Genomic DNA, 13,720 nt, shown 5'->3' with positions numbered 1-13,720 from the left:
CACTCTGTGGGAGCGTACCGGTCTATGGGAGGGAATCTGTGGCAGAAGGCGGTCTCGGAGATAACCAGGTCCTGTGCCATGGAGCGCTTTAAAGGTGGTAACTAACACCTTAAAGCGTACCCGGAAGGCCACTGGCAACCAGTGCAGCTCGCGCAACAGCGGTGTTACATGGGAGCGACGAGTCCCTCCCAACACCGCCTGCGCGGCCGCATTCTGGACCAGTTGAAGCCTCCGGGTGCTCCTCAAAGGGAGCCCCATGTAGAGAGCGTTACAATAGTCCAGGCGGGAGGTGACGAGAGCATGAGTGAATTATCTTGCTATTGTCCAATGAAGTTCAAATTAGTTGTTTTGGTAACAGTTCTGCAGTTGGCACCTCTTCGGTGGGTGTTCGCATGCTTTCCCATGCCTGTGTCCTTGAATCATTCAACTGTTGTCTCAGGTTAGCACTTCTCCCCTCCCAGTATCCTTCCTTCCTCCTCCTCCTCACAGTTTATGGCAGACTGCCATCAAAGAGAAGTAGAGCTGAAATGGTGTGATGGCTGATCTGACATGTCCACCATATCAATGACATTATCTAACCATCTCAACCTCTGCTGTCTCCTTCTCTTTTTGCCTCCAATCCGGGTCTTTTCCAATGAGTCCTGCCTTCTCATTTGGTGGCTGAAGTATTTGAGTTTCAGCTTCAGTATCTGTCCTTCCAAAGAACAGTCAGGGTTGATTTCCTTCAGGATGGACTGGTTTGATCTCCTTGCAATCCAAGGGATTCTGAAGAGTCTTCTCCAGCACCACAGTTCGAAAGCATCAGTTCTTAGGTACTCAACCTTCCTTATGGTCCAACTCTTACAGCCATAAATTACTACTTTTAGCCATGCTTCTTCCAACGTTGGAAGAAGATTATGATTCTGCCATGTTTTCTTTTGCGAAATCAGTGGTGGTCTAGCATGAAATATGGATCAGAACCAGCCTGCTCTGCTCAGGACTGTAAAAGTCCCAACTGATAAGAATTTAGGAGACTGTTTATGTAAACAGCCAGCTGCATGTTTCACTGTTATCAGCGAAGAGACATGCCTCTTCAACAATTCATAGGAAGGACGTTAGAAAGAAAATTGGAAAATCTTCACCATAATATATATGAGACCGTACTGTTCTGAGTGGAAAATAGTTTGGCTATTGGGAATCTAGTAACCCTGTCCTTTTCATCTCCGTAAATCTTTCTAAAGAGAATTTAATGAGAATTTTGCTTGGAAAAAGAATCATTTTCAATTTGGGGCAGCTGCCAAAGAGTGAAAAGGTCTATGATTCGGACTCACTAGGTCAACCACCCAATCCTTGTAAACAGGTGTACTGTTGGGTCATGTATTTCAGAAAGTCAGAAATGTTTTGTAAGAGTCAACTCAAGAATAGAGGAAGCGTGAAAATGGCCTTGCAGCCAGCTCAGAGTGCTGAGAGTGCTAGCAGAGTGCTAATGACCAGATGACTGCAAGGAATATAAATCCTTCTATTCCCCCATCATTCAGTCAGAACTGAAGAAGCTCCTTGGATGAGAAGGGAAACATCTTCAAGGAAAAACAGAAAGTCCAGTGGCTTCTTGAAAAAATATCTTTGGACGGATGACTGAGAACTTCCACAGACATCCAGCTCAGACTTAATGAGTACTAGCTGAATTACAGCAAAGAGCTACACATTTGTAGTACAGTACAAAGTTTTTTTGTTTGAAAGCAACCGTGTCTGTTGTTTGTGAGACTCGTTACAGTTGTGCCTAAAGGTTTGACAGGCCATTTTGTTATTCGGACCTGATTTTACACGCTTCCCCTATTCTTGAGTCGACTCTTACAAAACTTGTCTGACTTTCTGAAATACATGACCCAATAGTACACCTGTTCACAAGAACTGGGTGGTTGACCTAGTGAATCCGAATCATAGACCTTTTCACTCTTTGGCAGCTGCCCAAAATTGAAACGGGGAGGACTCACCTTGGTTTGGTCTCTCTGGAGTTAAAACTTTGGAGTGTGCAGGTAGCCCTTGACTTATGACCTTAATGGAGCCTGCCCATTAGGGTCATAAATTGTGAGAGGCATAAAGTGAATCCCCTGTTTGCTATGGGCTGTTTTTGCCGAAACAAGGAAATAAATGCCAAATGTCCGTAAATGTAGGCCGACTGCCAAGCCCCCAACGTGCTGTCATGTAAACCTGGGGGAAGGGAGGCAGCCACTGGAACTTTGGAACTGGTTGTAAGTACCTTTCGGAGGTCTGTCGGAACTCTGAACAGTCACTAAGTGATCCGTTGTAAGTTGAGGACTACCTGTACCGCACCAGTGTTGCCTTTGTATCTCGCTAACCTTATTATTAGCCACTTTCTCTTCCATCTCTGCCCAGAGTTGCTTTGATTTTTTTTTTTAAATAAAATCTTTCATCTCACATCCAGTTTATCCCGGATACAACATACCTGGGCATGGTTATCAGCTGGCGCCACAGTGGGGTGTCCCATCTGGTAAAGCATGGCACTATAGCAGATGAGGATGGTCAATAAAGGGAGGAGATAAACCGCTAAAAAGTTGTACAGGATAAAGGCTCTTTCGTGGTAGACGGAGGGGAAGGACTCGCTGCAGAATGTCTGCGGACCGAACCAATAGCCTTCTACCAGCTGGTTGTAAATCAGCACCGGGATGGAGACAAGGAAGGAACCTGTGAAGAAAAAGGCCCAGGAAATTAAGGCTGGCAACTCTACCACACCTCCTGTTGTGGAGGCCTTTATTTGTCCATTTGTTGCTAGAGGCAGACCTCAACTTAGCAACCATTCCTCTAGGGACCGTTCAGAATTGCAACGGCATTGAAAAGAAGTGACTTATGACCATTTTTTCACACTTATAACCATTGTAGCATCTCTGTGGTCACATGACCAAAATTCGGGTGCTTGTCAGTTGGTTCATATGACGATTGCAGCGTCCCGGGTTCATGTGATCCCCCTTTTTTGCAACCTTCTGACAAGTAAAGTCAATGGGGAAGCCAGTTTCAGTTAACAACCGTGTTGCTAACTTAACAATTGCGGCAAGAAAGCTTGTAAAATGGGGCAAAATTCACTTAACAACTGTCTTGGTTAGCACCAGGAGTTTTGGGCTCAGTTGTGGTCATAAGTCGAGGACTACCTGTACACCTCCTTCCAAGGTCTCTAGCAGTGGGGGTGCAAAATAAAGGCGCAGTATAGGTAGTTGCGAACTTACGACTGCTCGCTTAGTGACCATTCAAAGTTACGATGGACCTTCCCAGGGGTACTTACAACTCGGTACTGACGTTCTGATGGCTGCCCCTCCATGGTCACATCAAAATACTTCAGATGCTCAGTTATGGCCATTTGCAGCATCCTGTGATCAAATGATTATGTTTTACCTTTTTTTGTTGCTGTTGTTGCCAAAAACAGCATGGGTTTTGGCAAAACTGACCCATAATGAACAATCAGTTCACTTAATGACCATGTTACTTGCTTAACAACCACTGTAAAAAAAAGGTTGAAAAATCAGGTCAGTTATGACCATCACGACTTAACGACCCTAATGGGCAGGCTCCATTACAGTTGTAAGTTGAGGATTGCCTGTACCAAGAAAAATTAACCCATTTCATTCATTCAGAAATTTGTATAACCATCTATCTAACAAAAGGAATGCTAATAGAAGATCTGTAGCTCATGTTACATTTTGGAGTCCTGGATGACCTCTGAGCTTGGTTGTTTGCACTGCAGATGTCACCTAGTCTGGTAATAACACATCTGCAAGCAAACAACCCAGCTCGGAGAGCACTAAAGACTCCACAAAAGGAATTTTGGGCAGTGAATGCATCTGGAATCACACGGTTTCAGGAATGCCGCTGACATTCCTTTATGGTGATGCTATCAGATATGTAAGGACCACCCCACTTTACATCTTAAGAAGACAGAACTCTTGGAATATTTCTTCCAACGGGCATCTTTATTAAGAGAAGATGGTTGCAGGCGTTCTAGACAGGAACTGAGGGGCCAACCCCTACCATTCAAGGTTTTAAGTGTTCCCAAGCAGCCCCCACCCCACCGTCCTTCCAGCGACAATCCCAGGCGTTACATTTCCACCCCCTTTTCCTCACGGCCGGCAGAAGGGAGACTTCAGAGAGTAATAGATGAAAGGTGATGGCCATATTGTTATGGTCAGTCCTCTTGGTGAGATCCACATTCAGTCCCTTTGAAGTTTTAATGAAGGAAGTGAGAGCCATAAAATCCCTTTGCTCATCCCCCTTCCCCTTCGTAGTATGACAGAATCCAGAGAGGGCAGAAATGGAGTTTTCCATAGTCGATAACTAGAAATGAAATATAATTGGATTCTGACATCTGCTGTGCAACAGCTTGGAATTCAATTTCTAAGTTGCTATTGCTTATAAATTCCTGGGGAAAAAGATAAGCTGCCATAAGACATTACACAGAGATGCCAAGTTGGCACTCCTGTGTGCTCCAAGGCATCTTTTGTTGAGTCCAACTCCGGCCCAACCCCTATTGCCATCCATGGGTTATCTACTACAATTGTATTAAGATTGGTAAGGGTTTGCTGCAATGTATGGCTGTGAAAGTTGAACCATAAGAAAGGCTGAGCGCAAAAGAATTGAGACCTTTGAACTATGGTGCTGGAGAAGACTCCTGCGAGTCCCCTGGATTGCAAGGCGATCAAACCGGTCAGTCCTAGAGAAGATCAACCCTGACTGCTCTTTAGAAGGCCAGATCCTGAAGTTGAAACTCAAGTACTTTGGCCACCTAATGAGAAGGAAGGACTCACTGGAGAAGAGCCCAATGCTGGGAAAGATTGAGGGCAATAGAAGAAGGGGACGACAGAGAATGAGGTGGCTGGATGGAGTCACTGAAACAGTAGGCATAAGCTTAAATGGACTCCAGAAGATGGTAGAGGACAGGAAGGCCTGGAGGAATGTTGTCCATGGGGTCACGATGGGTTGGACACGACTTCGCAACTAACAACAACAACCCAAGGTTATAGTGATTGATGGTGCCACCTCCTGCTGATACAAAATTTTACATTTAATTTATATTTCAAATAGCAATAGCAATAGCATGTAGACTTATATACCACTCCATAGTGCTTTATAGCACTCTTTATAGCATCAGCACATTGCCCCCAAGAATCTGGGTCCTCATTTTACCGACCTCAGAAAGATGGAAGGCTGAGTAGCATTGATGCCCCCCTAAGGTTTGGCACCCTAGCCAGTGCTTACTAGGCCCTAACTAAAACTGGCCCTGGATATGTGTGTGACATCACAACAGACCTACAAAAAGAACAGGAGACCTCCATGGTCCTTCCAACTCTGTTATAATGTCACTGTTACTGGTTGTGTTGTAATGGCACAATGCTGATTTCCTGATTTAGCCCCTGCCATTCAGGACCTCACAGCTTACAAAATGCTTTTCAACTGCCCAGAGTATCCTACAGACCTAGGATTTCCTGAGCAGTTGAAAAGCATTTTAATAATAGTAGTAATAATAATAACAACAACAACAACAACAACGTTGGAAGGGACCTTGGAAGTCATCTAGTCCAACCCCCTGCTCAGGCAGGTAACCCTATACCATTTCGGACAAATGGCTGTCCAGTCTCTTCTTAAAAATTTCCAGTGTTGGAGCATTCACCGCTTCTGGAGGCAGGTTGTTCCACTGGTTAATTGTTCTAACTGTCAGGAAGTTTCTCCTTAGTTCTAGCTTGCTTCTCTCCTTGATTAGTTTCCATCCGTTGCTTCTTATCCTGCCTTCAGGTGCTTTGGAAAATAGCTTGACTCCCTCTTCTTTGTGGCAGCCCCTGAGATATTGGAAGACTGCTATCATGCCCCCCCTCATCCTTCTCTTCATTAAACTAGACATACCAAATTCCAGCAGCCGTTCCTTATATGCTTTAGCCTCCAGTCCCCTATCAGCTTTTGGAAGCTGATAACAAACCATTTCGGTTCTGTCACCAAGGAAACTGCAGAAATATGCCCGTGAAGACATGGAAACTACGTTTGGCTCAAAGGAGACTTGTATCTGTTGAGCAGCCTAACGGATCTATTGCAGTGCTTCTCAATCTTGGCTAGTTTAAGATGCATGGATTTCAACTCACCCCAGCCAGCATGGGGTCTTAATAGCAATAGCATTTTGACTTATATTCCACTTCATAGTGCTTTACAGCCTTCTCTAAGCAGACCCAACAATCTGGGTCCTCATTTTACCGACCTCGGAAGGATGGAAGGCTGAGTCAACCTTGAGCCAGTCAGGATCGAACTCCTGGCAGTAGGAATGTAGAGTTAACCTGCAATACTGCATTCTAACCACTGCGCCACCCCTGCTCTTGCCAAGGTTGAGAAACACTGACTTATAATAGGGCACTGAATTGCAAATTGATAAGATACAGAGACACCTAACCAAATCAGCATCCTGCAGAAAAGGTTGCAGAGTCAAATGCTTCCCAGAATTAGGGTTATTGTGTTGATTTATGCCATTGATCCTTAGGTTTAAAATAAGGTATTTATTGCTTGCTTAAACTTAGCAGCTAAAACAATAATTGCTCAACACTGGAAAACCTTAGATAATCCAACAAATGAGAAGTGGATTAACAAGACTTCTTCAATTGCCATGTTAGAAGGGGTTGCATGTAAAGTTAGAATTAGGGTTGTCTGCAGGGAGCCGGACAAGAAAGTCAAGATGGTGGCCACAACTACTCAGTCAAAGCCCCACCCCTTTTTCACATACACATCCACAAAGAAGGCAGGGCTTCAATCACATGGTTGCAAATACTAGCTTGATTTGCAAACTGTATAACAAAACCTTAGAGGCAAGAAACATAATTCTACCAGTTTTCAATTGGGAGGACTTTATGTATTATCTGAATGGTAGCAGACCTATCATTGGCAATAAGTATGACTCAAGGCAAACCTGAAGGTATTTATTAGGCTTTTCTCTAGTTTTTTTTCTTTTTTTAGCAGATGTTTTTGCCCAGATATAAGACATTCAATAATTGGATCATGTTTGTGAACAATTCTAACTCAGCCTGGAGACTGCCTCTACTCACCAACCCAAATGCTGATGCTGACGGTTGCAGCAACTCGTGGCGTGCGCCGTCGCAAGGATCGAAGTGGAAAGACAGTCACATACCACCGGTCCACGCCCATGGCCGTCAGGGTGACGCAGGTCGCCTGCACCGAGACCTGTGGAGCCAAACCAAGGAATTTCTTTGCAACACTTTCCATTATTTTGCTGACTTTACTTTGCTGACTTTCCTATCAACCTAAAACAGGTATAATTATGGGAAGAGCTGGAGGTTACTTGTAGGCATTCACTGTACACAAAGATAGTTCAAATTTCCCATGTATCTCAGGGTCCAAATCCGTCTTCTTTGCTTTTTATATTGGGCATTCTATGGGCTGGTTCTGTGCAGCCCACGGCGACAGCTACACTGGCAGCAACAGTGGTGATGACTGTGGCAGCAGCCCCAGTAGTTCAGCTCTCCACCACAGTCCCAGTTTTCCATGTGGCCCTGTGGGAAAATAAATCCCCACCTCTATCCTAAATGAATCTCAGCGTGGTCTGAAAGAACAGAATAACAGAGTTGAAAGGGACTTTGGAGGTCATCTAGTCCAACCCCCTGCTCTGGTAGGAAACTCTATACACCATTTCAGACAAATGGTTGTCCAATCTCTTCTTAAAAACTTGGAGTGTTGGAGCACTCAAAATTTCTGGAGGCAAGTTGTTCCACTGATTAATTGTTCTGACTGTCAGGAAATTCCTCCTTAGTTCTAGGTTAGTTCTCTCCTTGATTAGTTTCCATCCATTGCTTCTTGTCCTGCCTTCATGTGCTTTGGATAATAGGTTGACCCCCTCCAACTTTGTGGCAATCCCTGAGATATTGGAACACTGCTGCATCGAGTCCATGCCCTTTCCATGATAGTCCACAGAAAGCTATCATGATTGTTTGTTTATTAAATGTATATTCCACCCATCTCACTGTTGCAGTGAGTACAGGTGGATTACAGAACGATATCAAGGTAAAAAAAGATAAGACAGGGAGTGCTCGACTTATGATGGTAAGAGAACCCAGAATTATATTTGTAAGATATTGTAGTCGTTAAGTGGATCACCAGGTGATCAGACGTGATTTTATGATACTTTTAGCAGCAGTTGTTAAGCAAACACAAAGGCCATTAAGTGAATGGAATGATCCTTAAGTAATAGCTGGTTTTAGCCAGCTATACCTGGGTTTGGCCAGAAACTGGAAGTAAAGATTGGAAGCCATCAAAAAACACCAACAATTGGAGTCATGTCACTGCAGGATGCTGCCATAAAGATGAGCCAGTTGCCAAGCACCCAAAAGGCAATCACGTGACTGTGGTGTGCCTATGTGTGACTGTCGTAACTTCAGAATCAAACTGTAAGTGATTTTTGTTGAAATTTTGTTGAAATTTGTTGGAATTTTCAATAGTCACTAAGTGACAATCGTAAGTCGAGGACTACCTGTGCAAAATGATTAAAATTAAGAAAATTAAATAGGAAACTGAAAACCAAGAAGATAGGTGACATGAGGGTGGGAATCTTCTGAGTGGTCCTTGGGGCTCTCTGAGCTTGGTTGTTTTCTTGCAGACATTTCATTGACCCAAACTGGGTAACATCATCAGTGCTGGACATTTGGGTAATGAAACAAGAAAACAGCCAAGCCCAGAGAGCACTAAGGACCCGTCATTTCAACTCTGAGCTACAAGTATTCTCCTTTATTGGGGATGTTCTCTCAACCCCATCAGCCACCCCCAACACATTGTGCCCCTGTCGGGGCACCGAGCCAGCCAGCAGAGCCAGGTTTCAAAGCTCCTCCAGGAAATCAAGACTGTAGGAGATGATCTTATATCCAGCAGGAGAATAGCAACAGCAATAACAATAACAATAGATTTAAACTAATATACTGCCCTAGAGTGCTTTCCAGCACTCTCTGGCTGGTTTACAATGTCAGCATTATTTGCATTTTGCCTTCAACAATCTGGATCCTCAGAATATTCCAGAGGGTATGGGCCACAGCAGAAAAGCCTCTTTTCCTGAACCCCACCAAGCCTGCAAGAAATACAGCATGAAGGGATAATTCTGTTATATCCCTTTCAAAGGCGTCCTGGGAAAGGGGGCACAAAAGAGTCAAGGTGGAGGATTATGACTCCACAGTCTCACCCTTTTAAACATGCATCACTTGTTCAGAAAAAGGCATATCGATGTGTCTTCAGTCATAACCATCAGCAACATTTTTATTCCATTTTTTTGTATTGGGCATCATTAGAGCACTCGGTTATGCCTAATGCAGAACTACAGCAAATTTGACAACTGACAGTGGAGGCTGCTCACTCCCACTCTGTCGAGTAACTGTTTTCACCTTGATCATTACTGAAGAGATTGCTTTCTGCTACACTAGAAACTATTGATCTTTTTATCCCTCTGCTCTGATTGGTACAGCCTCCTCAGGGTACTAGAGAGAGGTGTTTCACATTAGATCCGTGTTATAACAAGTGTGAATTAATTATTTTTTGAGTGTAAAGTTGAAATATAAGCTCTCTTTCTAGATAGAAGCTAGAACAGCAACCAAACCTGAAGGAGAAAGAAAAGCATGCTTGTGAACAGGTTATTCTAATAATAATAATAATAATAATAATAATAATAATAATAATAATAATAATAATAATAATAGTTGGAAGGGACCTTGGAGGTCATCTAGTCCAACCCCCTGCTCAGGCAGGAAACCCTATACCATTTCGGACAAATGGCTGTCCAATCTCTTCTTAAAAACTTCCAGTGTTGGAGCATTCACCACTTCTGGAGGCAGGTTGTTCCACTGGTTAATTGTTCTAACTGTCAGGAAGATTCTCCTTAGTTCCAGGTTGCTTCTCTCCTTGATTAGTTTCCATCCATTGCTTCTTGTCCTGCCTTCAGGCGCTCTGGAGAATAGCTGGACTCCCTCTTCTTTGTGGCAGCCCCTGAGATATTGGAATATTCTTTCACACAGGGTTATTACTCCCTGGGCTTTCCATAGAATCTTTGTGGGCAGAACATCTAAAATGCTTTTAGATAGTGCAGCAGAAAAAGCAAACTCCATTTACACCTATTCACAAAAATGCAGAGATACTTATGCACATTGTTGTTGTTGTTGTTAATTGCAAAGTCGTGTCCAATCCATCGTGACCCCATGGACAATGTTCCTCCAGGTCTTCCTGTCCTCTACCATCTTCTGGAGTCCATTTAAGTTCATGCCAACTGCTTCAGTGACTCCATCCAGCCATGCACATACTACTTAGTTACTAATGCAAAGGAAGATTTCATTCATACACGTAGAAACAAATTGTATTGTATTGTAAATCCATACTCACATACACACAGCCCCATTAATTTAAACAGATATTTGTGTGCGTAATTTATTGTCAATCACTTGACCAATTTGCATACAAATTCACTCACAAATACACATTCATATAATACACGTAGTCCTTGACTTATAACTGTTTATTTTATGACCAAATTTACAACAGCCCTGAAAAAAGTAACTTGTGACCATTTTCATCCTTAATAGTGGCGGCATCCCCATGATTACGTCATCAATATTCAGGCTTAGCAATTGGCATGTATTTATGACAGTTTGGACTGTCCTGAGGTTATGGGATCACCATTCCCAGCTGGCTTCCAATAACCAAAGTCAATAGGGGAAGCCAGATTCACTTAATGACTGCATGATTCACCAAACAATTGGGATGATTGATTTAATAACGGTGACAAAAAAGGTCAAAAACTGGGGCAAACCTCACTTAACAACTGCCTTGCTCGGCAATGGAAATGGGCTCAATTGTGGACATAAGTCAAGGTCTAGCTCAGGGGTAGGCAACCTTAGCTCTTTTATGACTCGTGGACTTCAACGCCCAGAATTCCTGAGCCAGCATGGCTCAGCTTGGAAACTTTCCCTTTCCCCTCAGCATGGCTGGCTCAGGAATTCTGGGGGTTGAAGTCCGCGAGTCATAAAAGAGCCAAGGTTGCCTACCCCTGGTCTAGCTATTTACCATTTGGTTTTTCTTATCTGCATACATTAATTTCCTTACTTATACACCTCCATTCATCTTTTACTTGTCTTTTGCATGCACAGCATTCATTCACTAACATACAGGTAGTCCTCAACTGACATCCACAATTTGGACCGGAACTTCCATTGCTAAGCAATGTGGTTGTTAAGCAAGTCATCACATGACTGCGCCCGATTTTTTTGACCTTTTTTGCCATGGTTGTTAAACAAATCAAATGATTGTTAAGTGGTTCTGCTTTCCCTCGTTGACTTTGCTTGTCAGGAAGATCGCATATAGCGATCATGTGATTCCCCAAAGTTACACCGGCACTGAAAAAAGTGACTTATGACCATTTTCCACACAGGACTGTTGCAGGATCCCCATAATCACGTGATTTACATTCGGATGTTTGAGAAGCGGTTCATATTTATGATGGTTGCAGTGTCCCGGGGATCATGTGATCCCCTTTTGCAATCTTCTGACAAGCAAAGTCAATGAGGAAGCCAGATTCACTTAACAACCGTGTTACTAACTTAACAACTGCAGTGATTCCCTTAACAACTATGGCAAGAAAGATCGTAAAATGGGACAATATCCGCTTAACAACGGTCTCGCTTAGCAACAGAAATTTTGGGCTCAATTGTGGTCGTATGTCGAGGACTACCTGTATATACTTACAGGCTACGTTTATTCAGGTTTCCTGCCTGAGCAGGGGGTTGGACTAGATGACCTTTAAGGTCCCTTCCAACTTTACTATTATTATTATTAATACTGCATCCAGTTTTGGTCACCATGATATAAAAAAGATGTTGAGACTTTAGAAAGAGTACAGAGAAGAGCAACAAAGATGATTAGGGGACTGGAGGCTAAAGCATATAAGGAACGGCTGCTGGAATTGGGTATGTCTAGTTTAATGAAGAGAAGGACTTAGGGGGGACATGATAGCAGTGTTCCAGTATCTCAGGGGCTTCCACAAAGAAGAGGGAGTCAAGCTATTCTCCAAAGCACCTGAAGGCAGGACAAGAAGCAACGGGTGGAAACTAATCAAGGAGAGAAGCAACCTAGAATTAAGGAGAAACTTCCTGACAGTTAGAACAATTAACCAGTGGAACAACCTGCCTCCAGAAGTGGTGAATGCTCCAACACTGGAAGATTTTAAGAAGAGACTGGACAGCCATTTGTCCGAAATGGTATAGGGTTTCCTGCCTGAGCAGGGGGTTGGACTAGATGACCTTTAAGGTCCCTTCCAACTTTACTATTATTATTACTATTTCCCATATCTATGCACAGAGCCAGAAATATAACACCATTATCCTTCACAAGAATCTTCATCATGGATGCTGTTTTGAAGATCCGATTTCAAAATGAGCCAGAGTTTTACATTTCTGAGCTGAGATGGTAAGAGACACCAGAATTCAGGTACGGCACTTGAAATTAGCTAAAAATCCCTGTAGAAAAAAAAGATTGAACAGAGAAGTTTCCAAATTCAGACATTGCTCACCTGTTGGATGTAGTTGACAAATTTACATAGGAATTCTCCAAAGATCCAGCCTGGAAGCGGATACAGCATTGCAGTGAAGGGAACACAACAAACCAGGAAAATGATGTCGGTGGTAGCCAGGTTGGCTGTTGAAGCAAGAGCAGAGGCTGCTGTTCTTTAAACAGTGATGAAATTTGCCTTTGTCTCTCCCTTTATCAAGCTGGCTTAGAACCAAGCATGCATTCAAAAGAAGATCAAAATACAATAAGAAACTAATAAAAACCTGCAGGAGGTGGATATCTTAGGAATGTGTCAATTTCCGTAAGGGAATATTAAAGTCGGAAAAGCTAGCACCCTCACCCCAATCATCACTTTAAGAAAATCTGCTTTTTTCTATTGCTCTTTTTCAGTAGGGTTTTTTTTTTCACAAAGTAGAAAGCAAAACCCCAGGCTGTTTTTATTATCCTGAAATTCTCAATTCAGTTCCTCACTTCTCTGTACTCTTTTATATCTTTTATAGCTGGTAATCACCATACAACTTCATATTACATTGAATCTCTTTATCTCATTTAGTTCTTGGCCCCCGTTTAAAAGCATCACCTCCATTACAACCCTTCCCCATCAGAATGCCTCCAAATTGTCTTACCAATGTAGTAGTTGGTCACTGTCCTCATTGGCTTGTGTCTGATGATGACGTAGATTACCAGAGAGTTGCCCAGTAGCCCAACTAACATCAGAATGGCAAAAAAGAGTGGGACCAGCCAGGCATCCACCAAATATGGGGGAGTGGGTGGCTCCGAGCCATTAGCGCACAACTCTGCAGCGCAGGCTGAATTGTTCAGAAAGAAGTGGGACTTGTTGAAGTCGGAGATGGATGCTCCCTCTACCATATTCCTCTTTATTTTCCCAGCTGAACCATGGACTTCTCAGCTTTATTTGTTCCCAGAATGGTTCATCAGCTTGCAAAAAGGGTGGTGGTCTGCTCAATGGCAGATAATTTCAGCACCTTGGACAGTTCCAGCGGGCGCAGAAGTTGCCGTACAAGCACATTTGCAAGAGCAGAGTTAGCAACAAAACGGACTGACTGATCCTCTTGCCTCTCCAACTTTTTCAGAGCAAAATGCCCCAATTGTTGGGTAGATCCAGACACCAGAACCAAATTGCCTC

General features: G+C 43.2%; 1 protein-coding gene across 1 annotated transcript in view; it reads right to left on the bottom strand.

Moving 5' to 3' along the window:
- The window catches only part of KISS1R (KISS1 receptor), a 14,534-nt gene extending 1,091 nt beyond the window's left edge, over nt 1-13,443 (bottom strand). The window contains exons 1-4 of the mRNA XM_015809927.1: nt 13,200-13,443; nt 12,575-12,699; nt 7,068-7,203; nt 2,447-2,685 (exon numbers count right to left, since the gene is read on the bottom strand). Coding sequence (XP_015665413.1) covers nt 2,447-2,685; nt 7,068-7,203; nt 12,575-12,699; nt 13,200-13,443 — 744 coding nt within the window. The remainder of the gene's footprint in view (nt 1-2,446; nt 2,686-7,067; nt 7,204-12,574; nt 12,700-13,199) is intronic.
- Between the last annotated feature and the right edge of the window lie 277 nt (nt 13,444-13,720).

The sequence above is a fragment of the Protobothrops mucrosquamatus genome, unplaced genomic scaffold (assembly GCF_001527695.2).
Source record: "Protobothrops mucrosquamatus isolate PMUCROS unplaced genomic scaffold, P.Mucros_1.0 scaffold6, whole genome shotgun sequence".
NCBI classification, from domain to species: domain Eukaryota; kingdom Metazoa; phylum Chordata; class Lepidosauria; order Squamata; family Viperidae; genus Protobothrops; species Protobothrops mucrosquamatus.
The sequence above is the reverse complement of the archived record's forward strand: the minus strand, read 5'-3'. Positions and strand labels throughout refer to the sequence as shown.